The sequence below is a fragment of the Polyergus mexicanus genome, unplaced genomic scaffold (assembly GCF_030449975.1).
Source record: "Polyergus mexicanus isolate NDT 795.1 unplaced genomic scaffold, iyPolMexi1.0 SCAF_9, whole genome shotgun sequence".
Taxonomy (NCBI): Eukaryota; Metazoa; Arthropoda; class Insecta; order Hymenoptera; family Formicidae; genus Polyergus; species Polyergus mexicanus.
This window is the reverse complement of record NW_027223329.1, coordinates 3,503,664-3,522,721: the sequence shown is the minus strand read 5'-3', so window position 1 is coordinate 3,522,721 and position 19,058 is coordinate 3,503,664. Positions and strand designations below refer to the sequence as shown.

At 32.7% G+C, this 19,058-nt stretch overlaps 1 protein-coding gene across 4 annotated transcripts; it reads left to right on the top strand.

Moving 5' to 3' along the window:
- The first annotated feature begins 905 nt into the window (after nt 1-905).
- Nucleotides 906-18,874, top strand: LOC138936329 (solute carrier family 35 member F3). 4 transcript variants are annotated; one of them, XM_070301636.1, is made up of 12 exons: nt 906-1,351; nt 3,745-3,897; nt 5,188-5,426; nt 6,699-6,854; nt 6,923-7,273; nt 8,302-8,430; nt 8,526-8,715; nt 9,301-9,390; nt 10,646-10,775; nt 13,108-13,137; nt 16,941-17,278; nt 18,715-18,869. In XM_070301636.1, the coding sequence occupies exons 2-12, from the start codon at nt 3,759-3,761 to the stop codon at nt 18,765-18,767; spliced, it is 1,845 nt and encodes a 614-aa protein (XP_070157737.1). In that variant the 5' UTR covers nt 906-1,351; nt 3,745-3,758; the 3' UTR covers nt 18,768-18,869. The 4 variants fall into 4 exon arrangements, with proteins under 4 accessions (XP_070157737.1, XP_070157739.1, XP_070157738.1 ...); XM_070301638.1 differs by lacking the exon at nt 16,941-17,278 and having other exon boundaries at nt 18,715-18,874; XM_070301637.1 differs by lacking the exon at nt 13,108-13,137.
- The last annotated feature ends 184 nt before the right edge of the window (nt 18,875-19,058 follow it).

The window sequence follows — 19,058 nt, the reverse complement described above, 5'->3', positions numbered from 1 at the left end:
TATGCACATTGTGTTGTCTTGACATTTTTTTCAGTTGTTTTTAATAATTCAACATTTAAGTTGTAAATATATTAAATTAACACATGAATGTATTAAATATTTATTAACGACAAAACAAATTTTCCAACAGTGGAGATAAAATTAAAATCTTCTAATTTTCATCATAAAAATCAGCAGTTATTAATCGTCACTCTTTTTGAAGAAAGCACAAATTTTCCAACAGTACAATAATTAATATGTTTTTATTATTTTGATTAAAAATCTTTACTTGGATATTATATTTAACACACTCTATTTATCATTGTCTTTTATACAATATTATTTTGATAAAAGGTAAGAAATTAGAAGGAATATATAATTAATTAGACTGTTGTTTTTCATTTTATGATGCGTTAAATATTCGAGTTATATTATTTTATTACGTATCTTTAATGTAAAGTATTGACTCCTCCAATAAAAAGTGGCTCGTTTAATATCTTTTTTAGAATTATACAAAAAATTATAGAAAAAAGGTAGAACATTTATTTAATTGATATAAAATGTAAGAGGTTTTATTCTCGTCAAAAATCCTTTTTATATCGAAGTAAGAGATAGAATAGGGGATCTACACTTTGGAAAGAGATGGAAATCTTATTTCAATAAGTTGCATCAAAAAAATCCTTGAAATATTCTTCCTTTAAGGAAGAAGTTCCTAGAAGTTCCTAGAAGTTTGAATAAAAATACCTGAAAGTTGAGGGAATTTTCAAGAAATCTTTTTACAAGATCTGAGTAGACAAAATGATGTTACTTGGCTGATGGTGTTTTGGGACACTTTGTATATCGCGTTTACGCTCCGAGGTGGGTTGTAATCGGAGCAGCGAGGGTAGTTGCGGGTAGTACAAGCGCAGACGCGAGCTGCCTGGTGAACGAACGGCGACTTACGAGGGTTCGCTTGGCAATCAATGGCATAGCAGGGTTGCTCGAGACACCGTCTCCAACTACAATTGGCGGGATACGCGTAGAAATCATCGTTTCTTCTCTGCGGATCTTCCGAAGTAAGGATTGCGTACGGAATAGCTGATGATCTCGGTCGAACATCTCGGGCGATGACAGATCGTGGCGTTGATCAATTACGTCGCAAGTTCTCGCGATAATCGGGTTAATTGTATATGACGTGCGAAAGTGGGTGAAGCGGCCAGAGTGAGACCGCGATCCAATGGTGGCGATGTAACATCACCATTGTGACATCAATCTCGGTGACAGATCGTCGAATTGAACGGAGGGAGTCGGTTGGCATCACCGGGTGGACCATGAACCATGGATACGTTGCAGGTCGAAGACGGTGCGACTTCGGAAGAGAGACGTAAGGAAGGTACGTGCGTGATCTTATCGAGAGAGAGCTCGATTTACATATTTTACAAGCTTGATGAAATCCGGGAGTGGATTTCTCGCACGATTTCACTTTCGGGTCGCTTTACATTCTATTGTACTTATATGTATTATTGTTGTCAGTTATCGCGTACAAGATGAGCCGGTTTTTTTCGACGATATCGATAATTTAATTATTTCGTCTTTTACTTTAAACAGCCAACAGCAAGTTCACCAAATTTCAAGTTTCGTTAAAATAATTATATCAAGTATATTTCTCTCGAAGCCAATTTTACACATTACTTTCGAAGTGAAAATTTATTATTTTGGTTTGTCTCTTATATATATGAGACAAATTAATTAGTGCCAAAAAAAAAAGAAGTTATTTTAAAAAATACATTGTAAATAATTTTCTTAAAAACAATTATTTTTTTATACTAATTGATTTGTCTCGTTATTCTGTACATAAAAGTATTACGGTAACATTATTGAAAACTGAATATTTTACGAAATATTTTATTTTTTATATCAAAATATGTCAGATTAAAATATAAAATAACTCAAAAAGTATTTTATGAAAAAATACTTTATTATAGTGTTTTGAAAAGCTCTCGACATAAGCTATAAGAATATGCAATGAAAAATAGGGGGTTCCATTTAAGAAATTAAAAGTGTCCTTGACTTGACCTTAACGATGCCATCCAAGGTCAAACCAATGACACCCCTCAAAACCATACAAAACCTATTTTGTTCAAAACGTTTTTCTCTAAAATGTTTAGTTTTTGAAAGAAAAGGGGTGTACGGGTGATCTAGGATACCCTGTACATATATATATATATATACACATATACATATCCATATGTAATAACTTCGTATATCTTTTTTTATATGTATTCTTTATTTTTCTTGTTACAGCACTAATCCATTTATTATATCAAAGGGATTTCTTCCGTTTTTAATAAATTACTAAATGAAAAAAAAAATTATTTTAGCGGCGAAAAATTATCGACATTTTGAATGGAAATACAGATTCCGAATGGATGCAAAATGAAAGTTAGATCTCGAATTATTGAGATAAAATTGCCGAGTCTAGATACATTTATGCACCGAATTGCATGTTCCTATTGGAAATCAGCTTTTTTAATTTGGCTAATCTTATGTTTTCGATTGTAACAATAGAGTGCACTAGTGTAAAATATGCATGCTTGTTCTCTATAAATTTCTGTTAATTTAAAACCCTTAGACTGGTATTCATAGTTCATTTTTATATTCAAGATCATTTCAAGTACGGTCTTAAGGTGTTGTGCATTTCATTGGTTGAATAGGATCTTAAGACGACCCAAGACCATACTTAAGACGATCTTGAATATAAAAACGTACTACGAATACCGGCTTTAATGTCGCTAGCTAACGCAATTCGTTCGCGCGATTTCAGGGTTCGAAACTGGTTAATTGCTAAAAAAAAAAATTCCCACGTATACAAATATAAATTATTTTGAAAAACGCACACCATCAAATTTTCCAACACGTTGAAATTAATCTCGATCTAAGCAAATAATTTTTGTGCTTATCCAATCGAAAGAAATTAGTATGTATGTATTTATTTTTTCCTCAAAATTATATACCAGTTTCAAACTCGTCTCTTTTGTGATTTCGCGGAATATTTAATTTATCTTCAGCAAATATAAAAATAGACATCAATGTATCATTGCTAGTCTCTCCCATCTTAGGGCTACTTCGACCAAACTCCGATTTTAATTTAATCATTGATTAATTGTAGAAGGCGACCAAAAACAGAATTTTTAAATTTATATTATATTATATAGAATTATATTAAATTATCTTGGTCGTTCTGTAAGTTAATCGATTCAATCAATCGGAGTTTAATCGAAGTGGTCCTTAGTGCCACTTGTCAATTACTCCTGATCATAAGATACACCTGTCAATAGCTGCAATAGAAAAGAATAGAACTTTTTTGCGAAAAAAAAAAGAAAAGAAAAACAGTATCCGATAGTATCACCTGTGAAAGGCGGGCGTTGCATGTGTCGAAAAAAATATTTACATGTGTCGTCCGCGAGCACGTAAACACAGGGGATCAACAAGTCGTGCATTCGTATCGAACTTGCAACCCAAGTCGCACGCATGATGTGATGTTCCTTTCGAAGTGACATAGCCGGTGAACACAATTCTCTCTCTCTCTCTCTCTCTCTCTCTCTCTCTCTCTCTCTATCTATCTATCTATCTATCTATCTATCTATCTATCTATCTATCTATCTATCTATCTATCTATCTCTATCTCTATCTCTATCTCTATCTCTCTCCATCTCCATCTCTCTCTCTCTCTCTCTCTCTCTCTCTCTCTCTCTCTGTCTCTCTCTCTATTAACATGTTTCAAAGAACGCGCATAACCCATGGGTAGCGGAGCGATTGGTGAAGTACCGACGATATTTCATCCCCGAAGATCGCGTACGTCAAATATAACTCTCGCCGATGATCAACAGACTCATGGTCCTTTCATCACTCCTATCCAGGTTGCACTTCACGCCGCAGGTAAGTTGACATCAGCGGCGCTTTTGTATACGGATTGTGTTGATATACCTGATATGTTTCTTCTTTTAATCACAGGTAATCTGAATAATAGATTCAAAAAGAGTGACAATTTGTTAACAGCTGTTGATTTATTCGATGAAAATTAGAAGATTTTAATTTTTTTTTTTTCACTGTTGGAAAACTTGTGTTTTCTTATTAAAAAATATATCGATTAAAATTATTGTGTTAAATATTTAACGCATTTATGTGTTAATTTAACATATTGCTGTTGCGTTGAATTGAACTCAAATGTTAAATTATTAGAAGAACTGAAAAAAGTGTAAAAATAATCCATTGTATACATATTCTTAATCTTACGCTATAAATATGTTCCGTATTATTAGTGACAAGATTTATAATATTAATTTTATTCTACAATAGGAGTGGGAGTGACTGCAGACCGTCAATAATATTTTTCCAAGTCAATTTTATCATTAAAAATATATCCTCTATAATGATCATCGACGACTTGTTTCAATATCGATTGGAGAATGCAACAGATATCACGCCGGTGGATTCGTAGCGTTTTGTAGCGTATTTATAAGAAATTTATTGTTAGAATTCAAAGAAAGCTTACATCTTAGCTCTTTATATTAGTTTATCAGTACTTTTTTTCGATACATATCAGCTTGTTTACATTATCGTATAAAGCGCTCGCATAGTATATATACGCGTGTAATATTTCAGTTTGCTGAAGTATAGTTTGCCTCTATAAATAGTATGAAGATAAGATTGCAAAAATGTCGAAATCAGGACATGCTTACGAAAAGCTGCGCACGTCGTATCACTTTAAACTGTTAAAAGACATGCCTATATGCTCTCACACACATATACATACACCTTTTTGTCCACGGCTTTATTTGGACAGAGAGCGGATAAAAATAGATTCGATCTCGTAGCTTCTTCCATTGCCTCGAGCACAAAATTTATATATAATAATCTATATATATAATCATGGATGGTAGTTTACACAGTAAAAAATTTTCAGATCTGGGTGTCTAAGGGAAATTTCAGACAATTCATCAGAGTCCGTTTTTCCGAAAGTTCGGAAAAGTGTGCATGAAAATTGAAGTGTGTCTGAAGTTTCAGTCAATTTTTTTTTGCAGTCCAGTTAGCGAAAATACACGCTCAGTATTGGTGTCTAAATTTCCTTTTACAACCCAACAAATTCAGATAAAGGTATCTTTGTCGAGAGAAGATGAAGATCCTGGGAGATACACATTCAACTGATCAGCCATTGATGTATTTCAGGATGCGAGCAGCAACAGGGTTGCACTGTCGCCGATGGACGCGAATCTGCGTCCAGCTGTCGCACCTTGGAAACCACCGGAAGTGCCGTAGGAAGCGGCGATAGCGGGACCGGAGGTATGCAGGCTCAATCGACTGCTCAAACTCGGTCGTCGATTCACGTGACTCCGACTACAACCCCGGTCGTTCAACGGACGAGCTCGGCGTGTTTCGCCTCCTGTTGTGCCGAGAGCGCGAAGAAGGTCGATTGCAACTTCATCTTGAAGCTAAAATCATCATCGTTTAGAAGTTGTGTTACAATTGATAGTTGGAGTAGAAATGTAGATTGAATAAAATATAGCGATCAATGATAAAATTACTACTATATACATAATAGATATAATAGTTGAAGATCGAGACATTTGATTCTGAATTATTCTATAGATTTCTGTATCATTTATAGATTGATTATGTTTCAACAGCAAGAAACATGCAAGAAAAGAAATATCAATTTTGCATTTAAAGTTTAATATACTTTATTATGTTGCAACTATGTGATGTGTTGATTATGTTACAACTATGTGATATTCTGAAGAAGTTGATTATGTTACAACTATGTGATATTCTGAAGAAGTTGATTATGTTATAACTATGTGATATTCTGAAGAAGTTTAATTGCAATCAGAATTATATAAGTATTGTTACGACTTTTAGTCTTTAAAGAAGGAGAATTCGTTCTGTCAATTATGATTAATAAGATCTTTATAGTTCAATATGAGATCTATCACAAAAAAATTGCAAATTAGATCGATGAGATAGATTAAGGATCTGCCAACTAATTTTCAATTAAGTTCATTCAAACTTATTTTAAAAACCGCTGAACATATTTCTGATGTCAAAAAAATTGACAAATTTAACATAATAGATATCAAAATCTCAAAAATCTTTTTAGATTTTTGAAAAAATTTATATATACATATACATAAAAATTTACATATATTTTGAATTCAATTTTCTATAATTTTATATAATAAGTTTATTTTTATATAATTACATAATTTTATATTCATATATTTTAAATTCAAAATTTCGACATTCGATTCAGTAATCTAAAAAAAAAAAATGTTAATTTTAAACATAATAAATAACATAATTAAAAACTGTTTGATAGATCCTCACTGTTCTACAATAATTCGCAAGTTTTCCATAGTATGAAAATTTTTTTTATATTTGATCATAAATGTTCTATTAATTGTAATTAATACAACAAATTTCTTTTTAAAGTTTTGAAAGTTCTAATTTTACATACATAACTTTGATTATAATTAAACTTTTTTAACGAGTCACAAACATGATAAGATACATTAAAATAATAATCCTTAGTTTGCAATTTTAAGTTTCTCAAAATTATGATATAATGAGGCAATTTAAAAACCAAAATTGTCGAAACGTTAAAAAACCTACGGAAAATGATTACTTTTTTCTTATGTTAAAAAGAGTTACTTCTTATTAAATTATGTTATTGTCAATTACAGATATATTTTGGAGTATGCGTGACTATATGCGTGACGGCGAGTTGGGTCGGGGCGACTCATTGCATCAAGTATTTGTACTTTCACTACAAGTACGACAAAGTCTCGCAGACGTCCGTCACCGCGAATTCCTCCACGGACGACTTGCATCATCAGCAGGTGAGCTTATTAATTTCACAAACTTCTCGTTCTTTCTTGTTTATATGATGATATATAATTATCTTCAGATCACCTTCGCTTATGACGCACCCTTCTTCACGACGTGGTTCTGCACCAATTGGGAAGTCCTCTATTTCCCGGTGTACTTCATCTGTCGGGCTGTTAGAACCAAGTGCGTTACCCCTTCCGAGATAATCGCCGAGAGCCTTCGCGGCTTTCGCGATAAGGGTTTTACTGGCGGCCGTTTCTTACTCAGGTGCAGCCTCTTCTGCTGCCTATGGGTCATCACGAATTACTTGTATATACTCTCGTTGCGAATACTGTTAGCCACCGATGTAATGGCATTGTTCGCGACCAACGTTTCGTGCGTCTACCTGCTCTCGTGGGTCATTCTTCACGAACAGTTCGTGGGTGTAAGGGTTAGTAATTCTAAGAAGATATTGTATATTTTTTATCCTTTTGATATAGCAGAAAAAGAGAGAGAGAGTCAAAAGTAATTTTGTTAACGATCAATAAAATTTAGTAAATGTCATTTACGCTATGAAAAGGAAAAGAGAGACGTGTTAATTATTAAATATTATAAAACTTAATATAAAAATTAATTTTATATATCTAAAGAATGTTAAATTTTTTTTTTATACAAGTAAAGATAATATCGCAAATAAAGAAGCTAAAGAAGTTTGGTTATAATCAAAGAATTATATATGTGTAATTAGGAGATTTTCAATTCTCAAAAGAAACTTGTGTTAATTACGATTTATAGAATATTTATAATTAAATATAAAAATGTTTTTCATATTATGAAAAATTTGCGAATTAAATCTTGAGGACTTATCAAATAGTCTTTAATTATGTTTAAAATAAAAGTTAAAATTTTTTTTAGATTACTGAATCAAAATTTTGAATTTAAAATATATGAATATAATTATGTAATTATACAAAATATATGAATAAAATTATATAATCATATAAAAATAAATTTATTATATAAAATTATAGAAAATTAAATTCAAAATATATACGTGAACTTTTACATTATGTATATACAAAGTTTTTCAAAGATCTAAAAAGAATTTTAAGATTTTGATATCTATTATATTAAATTTGTCAATTTTTTGATATCAGAATATGTTTAGCGATTTTAAAACCTTTAAGTTTGAATGAACTTAATTGAAAATTAGTTTGTAGATCCTCAATTTATCTCGATCTAATTTGCAATTTTTTTTTTGTCATAGATCCTATATTGAATTATAAATATATCTTATTAACCATAATTGTGTGTGTGTGTGTGTGTGTCAGAATAAATTCCTTTTTTAAATACTAAAAGTCGTAAAATTCTGATTAAAAAATGATATTCTTGTGTGCGATGTCATAAAATACACTTTTCTTGAATTTTTATAACAACAGTCTTTATTTTCATCATTGAACTCTTGAAATCTTATTACAGATAGTCGCGGTGATCTTGTGCAACACCGGCATCGCGCTCTTAGCTTACATGGACGGCATAACCGGAAGTCCGACGCTCGGAGGTGTCGTTTTAGCTACAGCAGCGGCAGCTGGCTCTGCCGTTTATAAAGTAAGCTATCTGTAACGACCTATATTAGACGCAGTAATCGCAATTGCAAGACGTGAAAATCTTTAAATAATATAAATTATTTCCTCTTCTCGTAGGTTCTCTTTAAGAAAGTAATAGGAGAAACTACGTTCGGTCAAATGTCTCTATTTTTCTCCCTTATCGGTTTATGCAACGCCGCCTTGTTATGGCCGATTTGTCTGGCTCTGTACTTTACCGGGGTGGAAACCATGCATTGGGCAAAATTACCTTGGGCAGCGTTACTCTCCGCCAGCATCCTTCATTTAGGTCTGAGCCCACATCGAGCTAAACTATTGTTTAATGTACACTGAGAAGAATGTACTAAATCGAAAAAAAAAAATTTTTTATTTAAAAAAATTATTTATTTAAATACTTGTAAAGGAATTAGTCATTTTTATCAAGCAGCAAATATATTTAATAATTAGTAAAGTATAAAATAAAAGCAAAGTATGCTTATATTTGCAATAAAAAGAAATTGTTTTTTTTTAATCTTTATTATACTAAATTACTTCCTTTAAAAAAAAAACACATTTTTTAATTTTTTGCTGCTTGTTTCAAAAACACAGGAGGGTTCTCTTTATTTCGATAATAATTTTTTATCTTTAAATATATAAATATTTTTTATATTAAAATTTTAAATAATATATTTAATAAAATTGTAATTTTTATATTGCATGCAACTTATAATTTATTTAATATAACAATGTTTTTGATAACAAAATATATAATTTGAGTAAAACAAATCAAAATTAACAAAATGTATTTATCTGATTGAAAAAGATTTTATTTTTAATGTATGTAAATTCGTGTGTACTCGTGATTGATATTCACTTTGAACGATCTGTTTTGCAGTTGCGAATATGCTCGGCAATTTCAGCATCGCCCTCACTTACGACCTGTTCATTACTCTTGGATTAATCACAGCTGTACCTGTGTCCGCTGGTACGTGTAAAACAATCAACTATTTTAAAATATTACGTCCCACGATTTTAATTAATTTTTTTAAATTTACTAGATACATTTGATAATAAAAAAAACGTTATTATATAATTCTTTAACATTTTTTTTTGTTTGTATTGGCCTTTTTTGATCTTTTGATATTTTTGAATAAATTAAGCCTTTTAAATTAAATTAATTTAAATAATCTTAAATTATAAAAGAAAAAAAACCTGGATATTAGCGCCGACCTCACTGATTTCATTGACATATGTTGTCAAAAGGACATGGTTTTGAATAACTTGCCAAAAATTTTAATCATCGTTCGTTGTTTATTACAAAGTTATTAACAATTGAAGATTCGGTGACCGACCGACGCTTGCAACATAAGACTACATATATTTCGCAGCCCACACACCCTACACAAGAATTGTAAGATAGACCTCGCTTCGTGTTGTAAAGTATATGCGTGAATTCCGCCCCCCCCCCCTCTTCCCTTCGGGAGGAGGCCCAAGTTTTGGAAGATATAACCTAACCTAAACCAAATTTTAGTTTTAAATCAGAGATAGGTTTGGGTTAGGTTATATCTTTCGGAAGTGATGCCTCCCCGTGGGGGGGGGGGGGGAAGGAACCCACTGCGCTCATGCATACACTTTTCCATCCATACAAGAATTGTAGGGTGGAGCTCGCGTCGCGTTATAAAATATATGCGTGGGCGCCTCCATGGATTCCGCCTCCCCCTCCGCTACGGGGGGCTCCACTTCCAAAAGACATAACCTAACCCAAACCTATTTCTAATTTAAAATTAAAATTTGATTTAAGCCTAAAGCCTCTCCCTCGCCCATGGAATTACTTAAATATATAATTAATAACTTAAATATACAATTAAATACTTAAATATATATATAACGCTCATGGAGAAGTTCAAATTATCGCATTTAATACGTGCTCTTATTATATTATTTAATTGTTAATAATTTTGTAATAAACAACGAACGACGGCTAAAATATTTTGTAACGTTACTCAGAGCCATGTCCTTGACAACATATGTCAAGGTTATTGAAATCGATGAAGTTGGCGTTAATATCCAGGTTTACCGGGAAAAAAAAAAAACAAAAAAAAACGAAAGAAATGAGCTTGAAAATAAAGATATTCTCTATTTGCATAAATTTCGGATACACAATTAATAGAATTATATTTATCCTTTCTTTTTTTATTCACATACTATCTTACTAATTTTCATATATAATTGATATGCAGCACTGGACGTTATTTTCTACGGGGCGTACTTTATGGGTATGAAATTGGCAGGCATGATCTTCATAGCGGTTGGTTTCTTCCTCGTGATGTTCCCGGATAATTGGCCTGATTATATAACGAGGCTTCTTCGGTACGTTTTCTTAACTTGTATTTCACATATAATGCGGCTCTGTGGTATGCACTTTTAATTCGGACTTTATTTATTTTCTTTTTTAGTCCTTATAGTTCTTTTAGAGAGTTCTCTATCCTACTTTTGTCTATTTCTCTTTCTCTTTCCTTTTCTTTCTCTCTTTCTCTCTCTCTCTTTCTCTCTTTTTCTATATATTTTCTTTAATCTTGCAACGATACGGACTGTCGTTTTTATCTTACTTGGCACCAGAATAGAGGCAGCGCGTAGTTTCACTCAAGTAGAGTGCTTGACATATATACATATATACATATATATATATATATATATATATATATATATATATATATATATATACATTTATATCATTTACGCTGCCTTGATTCTTTCAATTTTCTGAAAGCGTACAAAATATATTTTATACAAATTGTTTTTGTAAAATGACACAGAACGCGTTTGCTAAAAAAAACTTTATATACACCCGTTTTTATGCGACGTATAATTTCAACAAAAAGAAATCTCTCTTTTGTCGCAAAAAAAAAACATTGATGAAAAACATTGCGCGAATACGTGAAGAATTTTTTTTGTGATTCACCATTATCACTTGCGATCGTTTGATAGATCCTGTACAGTTTCGCTTTTGAACCTTGTGTTTTGAAGCGCAAACACTTCGAATTTATTTTGCGTCTCATCCAGCCACTTTGCAGCTTTGCAGATAATCCATATACGATAACATACCAGATTTCATAAACGAAATATTTCTATTCGCTGCATAGATATATCAGCCGAGCGATTATGCCAAGCATATTGCGATTTTCTTTCGCATTTAGATGAGACAACCCTCGTGCACACTCTCGTTACGCTTAAACAGAAATTAAAGACCAGAGCACTGATATCGTTTTACAGGATACCTGGAATATATATATGCGACAGGTTTAAAGTATATAATTAAATGAGCATATTTTATCTAGAGCAGCGCACACACATACACGAGTGATAATGTAATCGCGGGGTAAAAAGTCAAATACTTGACACAACTTTCGTTTAAAAATATCAGTGACACATTTAGATACAGCGTGAAATATTAATCTACGTGTGAGCCAAATTACTTTTTCTTTAGTTCTTCTTCTATTTAATATTTTCTAAGCTTTAAGAACAGTGTGTATCTGAAATAAGTCTTTTGCATTTGCCATTTTTTTAATATTATTTTGCAACCAACACAGAGACTAAAAAAAAGTGGTAATTATTTACTATAAGGGACCTAGCTTCGATGATATTGACCTTGACATATGTTGTCAAGGACATAATCCTGAGTAACTTTTCCTTATAACTTAATTGGCGGTCTCTTATACTTTTTGAGATATTTAAAGTTAAAGTTAGATTCGAAACGAAAATTTCGTTTCAGTTATACATATAACGTAACTTGTATCAAATTTTAGTTTTAAATCAGAAATAGGTTTGGATTAGGTTATATCTTTCGGAAGTGGAGCCCCCCCGTAGGCGGGGGCGGAACCCACTATGTCCATGCATATATTTTACAATGCAAAGCGACGTTCAGCCTAGAATTGTTGTGTAGATGGGAAAGTGTATGCGTGAACGTAGTGAGTTCCGCCCCCCTCCCTCCCAAGGGGGGGCTCCACTTCCGGAAGATATAACCTAACCTAAACCTATTTCTGAAAATTTAATTTGGTTTATACAACGTCCTGATGCGAATGGATCTCGCTTCTTGTGTAGAAATTACAACTCATGTAAAAATTACGTTTTATTTCTAAAACTTTATTTATTAATAACTTATTTTTAATAAACAATGATCGCCGATTAAGTTTATAAGGAAAAGTTCCTCAAGATTATGTCCTTGACAACATATGTCAAGGTCAATATCATTGGAGCTGGGTCCGTTATAGTAAATAATTACCAAAAAAGTTTTTAAAAAATTTTACTTTTCAAAGTTTCATTTTTCATATATTGTTTTCACACTTAAATACTTAAATCCATCAAAAAATTTATTTGAAAATGTTGGAATTTATCTATAAAGCGACACGTCAAATTTTTCAATTTTTTAATCTTCATACATTTGTCATAATTTATCTCTAAATATTGGTTTTTTTACTTTTACTAAAAAAATCATACAAAAATGGTTGCTATTCACGAAACTTTCGTTCGTCAGATTTTTAACGTACATTACTCGATTCTTAGAACTCGAATTGTTTAGGTAAAAAAAAAAAAAGGAAAAATAAATAATTAAATTGCTTAAGCTGCTTGTTGTCTGTGAAATCAATGTCGACACTTCATCACTCGCTTCCCAACAATCAGGATCCATTATATGCTGTTACAGAAACGTAGTCCTCATGAGTCACAGTACAAGGTAAGAAAATACATCTCATACGTCTTGCTCTAGTCCTACCGAAAATTCATCCTCTGTCTCAATAACCGAACGCTGCTTATTCATAAGCATTGTAAAATTGCAAAGCAAGCTTTTCGGATAATCTCATATGTAAGAGAAACAGCGTGGTCCAAAAGTCCGAAATATTCGATAAATGAAGATGTGTCACTTCTATAATATACAGCACTTGAAATATGCGGTAGATATATATTTCAATATTTTTTTATAAAAAATGATTATTTCTACGACACACGAACTGGCAAGAAGGATTATTTCTTCGAAAATAAATTGTAGTCGTAATTTTTCGCTCTACTAGATCGGCTAAACTGTCACATTTAGCTAAGCAGTAAAGAGCAAGAATTAATTCATTTCTCGATGAATTTTCCGTAAAAGAACGGTATAAATGTCAATTGGCGCATGATTTATAATATTTTCTCGATTTTTTTTTCATTTTGCATGCACACGTGTGAGCTTGGCTTACATTTCATCGGCTTGCTTTTCTTCTTTTAAGGCAAAACGGTATGTCTCTTCTTCACGCTTCTTTTTCTCCCGATATCATTCGCTTCTTTTGGTCATTCAGTTAACTTCGATGCATTTGATATTTTCTGTATGCCAGCGATCTTATTCATCCAAAGTCTTTTAATTCAAAATTGGATCGATGATAAAACACATGCTAGATTTATGATTTAATTCCGTCATTGTCTCTTCGGAAATCTTGAGAGATTGCTTAGCATCTTGGAACGGTATATCTATTTTTTCCCTCAACACATATAATTTAATCATGTTTTTGTCCGTTCGCCCCAGTGTCCCGCCTGATTAATTAGTGATCCGGCCGTCATAGAAATTCTACGACATTTGTACTGTAAGTCTGTATTTAATTCAAAATTAATTACATAATCTTATCGTATTTAAGAATTTATAATATAAATTCCTTCATAAATTTGTGAAGATGAAAAAAGAACGATGGAAACCGCTAAAAGTAGGAACATTTACATTTTTTCTTATATATAATTATATTTGTGGAGTAACAAATATCTTTTTTAGATATTTTTCTTGTTACAAAATTATATAAAAGACTGCTATGATAAAATAGTTAGATTTTATATTATATAACTCTGTAAATTACCCTTTTTGTTTTATGAAGAAACAAGAAAAACTAAACAAAAAATAGCTTTTTTCGAACACACGAAAAGGAGTACGTGCTTTTGGATTTTAAATTATCCCATCACGTTCAAGAATTAAAAAATTGGTGACTAACGTGAGTTGCAAGAAAGGGCTATTTTAATGTGTTTCATATTCTATAGTATGTAACGTGTTAGAGTTTTGTTATAATTAAAGTTGCGCATGTGTTATTAGAATTTTCAGTCTTCAAGAGGAATTTATTGTGTTGATTGCAATTAATAGGATATTTATGGTTAAATTTATGGTTCAAGGTAACATTGATTTTTTTACGAAAAAAAATTTTTTCTCGAAATTTTTTTATTCTATAATGATAGCTTGCGTAAAACAGATTAATTTTCACTATATGAACTTTTTCTTAAGCTGTCAGAAATGTCTTAAAATTCGTGCGGACCGTTACGCTGAACACCCTGTATACATAAATTTTTACATATACGTACGTATGTATAAATTTTTTGCTAAAATCCAAAACGAATTTTTTAAATTTTAATATCTATTATTTTAAATTGATTAATTTTTTGACATCAGATTCATGTTTTTTTAAAAACATATAAGTTTGAATGAACATAATTGAAAATTATTTGATAAATCTTCAATGATCTAATTTGCAACTTTTTCGTAGTAGATCTCGTATTAAACCATAAATATTTTATGAATTATAATCGACGCAATAAATTTCTTTTGAAGATTAAAAGTTCTAGATAACATAATTAACTTTAATTGTAACAAAGCTTCTTCAACAAAACTTCTTCATACAGGGAAAAGTAGGATAAAACCGGATACCTTTTTGGATTTGTCTTCCTACAAAAAATCTGAGAGTAAAAAAAATTTTGCCGACCGTTAGTAGTCTTTAGTGAGCCTTAAATTATAAGAAGATCATGCTAATTGCTGAAAAAAAAATGTTTGATTACCAAGAATAACAAGATTTTGTGGAGAAGTCGAGGTACCCGGTTTTGTCCTACCGATAGGGTCAAACCGGGTACCCATTTGAGAATATGCAAAACACCGTGTAATTAAAAATCTAGATTTACTTTAATCAAAATCTAGATTTATTTTAATCAAAATCTAGATTTATTTTAAACAAAATCTAAATAAAATACATTTAGATTTTGATTACAATATAAAGATGTATTCTAATCGACAAGAATCACAAATAAAGATATGTATATTCCGGCTTACAAAGTGCCGATCAAAACTAATACGATATACTCTCTAATATTAGATGTACAACTTTGCTTCCGCCGTTTTTTTCCGAAATTCGAGGCTTTATTGTAAAAAACTGGTTATACATTTTGAAATTGCTTGTTGAGTCACTCCCAATGATCGTGCCAATTCTTTTTGACTTTGACTCGAGTCTTCATTAAGTAATGCCTCCAATTCTGCATCTTCGAAAACCTTCTCTCTTCCACCGCTATGCCGGTCTTCGACGTGAAAATCACCGTTCTTGAAGCGTTGAAATCACTCGCGACACGTTCTTTCACTAATAGCGGCTTCACCAAGTATTTGAGAGCATTCGATGAGCCTCAGCCGCAGATTTCTTCAGAAGCAGAAAATTAAAACCTCCCGCAAATGACGAGAATTTGGCTCGTAAACTGACATTTTCAATCGAGAATAACTTTATGATGCAGACACAAATCGACTAATGTTTCTATGGGGTTATGTTGACAGATGCCCAAATTTATTGCATGACGTCTATGATCTATTTATTTCGACCACTACTTACCGCTAAAGCCATCTATAGGAAAACAGCGAAAGCAAAGTTGTACACCTAATATGTACAGAATGCAATGCTGCACTTACCGAAACAGATGCTCTATACATATAAAAAGTGCACGACGATTCGATTCTTACCTCGATATCGATCCTTTGTGAGCTAAAAACTTTGAACTTCTATTAAAAAAGAAATATCGTGTGCACAGGGATACGGTTTGTTTTAAAATAATAATGGCGACAATCTACAACTAATAACACAAGTTAGCCATAGATAGCATTTATTGCGAAAAAACAGGATTATCCGGTTTGACCCGCCTACCTGGTTTTACCCAACTTTCCCCTATCATAGTTATAATATAATAAAACAAATTAGAAGTCTTTTCTTGCAATTTTAATCGTAAATTTTTCAAAATTGCGACGTAATGGAACAAATTGGAAGCCGGAATTCATCTATATCTCTATATTTAATATTAGAACTGTAGGAATTGATTTTTTGTGTTTTTCTTTTGTTTTTGTTTTATTGAAATTTACACCGTGATCAATGACTTGGTGAAACATTTAATGGCAAGTCGCCGAATTTCTACGACGGGGATATCCGTGCCCTCGACCTCGACCTCCGCCCCGATCACCGAGATTTAACGCGAGCACGACAAACGTAGCTCTCGAATAGGAGACGGTATTGCTGATGAATCCGCGACCAGTTCCTCCCAATTACACTAAAAAAAAAAAAAAAAAATACCAACGAGACACACCGCGCTACGAGACATATCGTCGAGAGAGAAGTCACCCCCAACAGGTGTTGTCTATCCCCGCGCGGAGATAATCGAGAAATTCGATTGATGAGAATCTCGGGCTTGATGTATATATATATATATGTATATATATATATGCAGTACCAGCCCGGGGGGCAGCCAGCGGCAGAGCGGCAGGACTTTCCTTAGGGGTCGCGCGGCTTCTCTTCAGCAACGTCAGCAACGTCTGAGGAGTTACGGTGTGATCGCTGCTCATGGAGACGGCCAGACGCTGCTGCCGATCAGTAACAACAATAACAACAACAACAACACCGGTAGCAGTCAACGTCACGTTAACAACTCCCAACAGTACAGCTCGATCTCCGAAATCCAATCACGCCGTGTCCCTCCTTCCACCTCGACCTCGACCTCCACCACCATCACCACCACCGTCGTCAGCAACAGCTACTCACACGATCCTCATAATCAGCAACACCAAGGTATGAGAACTATCAGGCTGGTGGCGCGAAAGCCACGCACGACGTGGTAAGAATGACACACATCAGGTGGAAGAGATGAGGTGCGGGAAGATCAAGGTCGGATCGAGCGCGTGATAGTTGGCTGGCGATTGAAGTAGCATCGTGTATAGTGTCTTGTTGTTCTATATCGCTCGGGATATGTATGAAAAAAGTGCTAGGTAATTGAGGGATTTGCTAGAGCGAAGGCGCTGAATATTTAGTTGCGCAATGTCATTATATTGCCTCTAATTATTTCTAAGCTAGGCGGCTAAATAATTGTAGCGTAAAGTTGTATAGCAAGTATATACAGGATATATTCTACGCGCATTTTTCATAAAAAGAAAATCCTTCTTCTTCTTTCATAATATTTAATAAGAAGATGGTAAATTAAAATTCTGTTAATTTAATCAAGATTGAAAAATAAAGCTCTGCCATCTTCATCATTTGTAATTTGAGGAGTATCGCAAAATTTATATATTTTTTTGACAAGATAAGATTTAATTGATCGAAACCTTTGATTGAGAAGGATGCCAATTGTCGTGAGATATCTTGTATATGAAAGCACGATGAAGAATGTCTGTCTGTAAAACTTCAAATCTTTCTCTCTCCCTTTTTCTTCGCATTTACTTGTTCGTAGTGATTCGTTTAGTTATTTTGTCTCGTATGAATGTCTCTTCGGAATGAAGCATTGCGACATATGTGTCATGCTGTGTCGACGATACAATTATTGTTGTGATTCAGCTCGTTAATATCGCATATCTTGCAAAACAGACGGTCAATCCCATGTGATTATCGATTATATTAATGATTAAGAGAATTTTTAATAGCATCATATTAAATAAATTGCGTAAAGGAAATTATACATTTCTTCACTTGTAACAATGGGATATCCGTGACAGTTTGCGATAGATATAAATTCAATACTTTTGCGTGAAGATTTTCTGACACAATTATATAAATATATAAAAATTAAAAGAAAAAGATTTCAAATATTAAGATAATCCTATTTTTTAAATTTACACGCACATTTAAGAAACATCACGCATTCTAATTCCAAGTTTCACATATACGTATAATAACAAATTAAATTCATAATCTTTCCTTGTCGAAGTTGCTATAAAAAAAAAAAAAAAAAAAAAAAAAAAATTAAATTTGATAACTTGAAATGCAATAATACATACACTATAAATAAGAATAATGGTAAAAAGGAACGATTATTAGAGAAAAATTACTTTTTTTCTCTTTTCACAATTGTATGTACTTTTTTCACAATTCGTGAGGCAAATCAGAAGAGTCTGAAAGTTTCCACGCGAGAAATTTTTTCGCCGAAAGAAAATCGCGTTTTGCATGCAAATTGATATTCCTATAGAGTTGACGATTGTTCGAATCGACACGAATAACACGGTTTTCGCTTGCAGGTGGAGCAGGAGACACAGGCACGGCATGTCAGATGGATCGTCGCGCGACGTGATCGATTATCGAACCGGTTATATAAAATCGCACCTACGTTCGCCATCAGGCAGAGTTCGGTGACTAAACACATCGAGAACGGAAGCAATAATTACGGGATTATGGCACCGAGATTCCTTTGGCAGTGGCTCAATGGCCAAAGTTATCATTCAAATATAAGCGAATATTCGCTTAGCGAATAATTTTATTAATATCTCTCCTGTACTTTTTTAGGGTCTCCTTAATGGTCCACTAACGATACGCCATTTTATGAACATCAGTCACTTTCGATGGTAGTTTAATCCTTAGCTCT

Excerpts from the sequence above, each read along its gene's own strand:
- LOC138936329 (XM_070301636.1), top strand. The coding sequence starts at position 3,759 with ATGGGTAGCGGAGCGATTGGTGAAGTACCGACGATATTTCATCCCCGA. Across the intron at positions 7,274-8,301 it reads AACAGTTCGTGGGTGTAAGG|ATAGTCGCGGTGATCTTGTG; the intron begins GTTAGTAATTCT and ends ATCTTATTACAG. Across the intron at positions 8,716-9,300 it reads CGCCAGCATCCTTCATTTAG|TTGCGAATATGCTCGGCAAT; the intron begins GTCTGAGCCCAC and ends TCTGTTTTGCAG.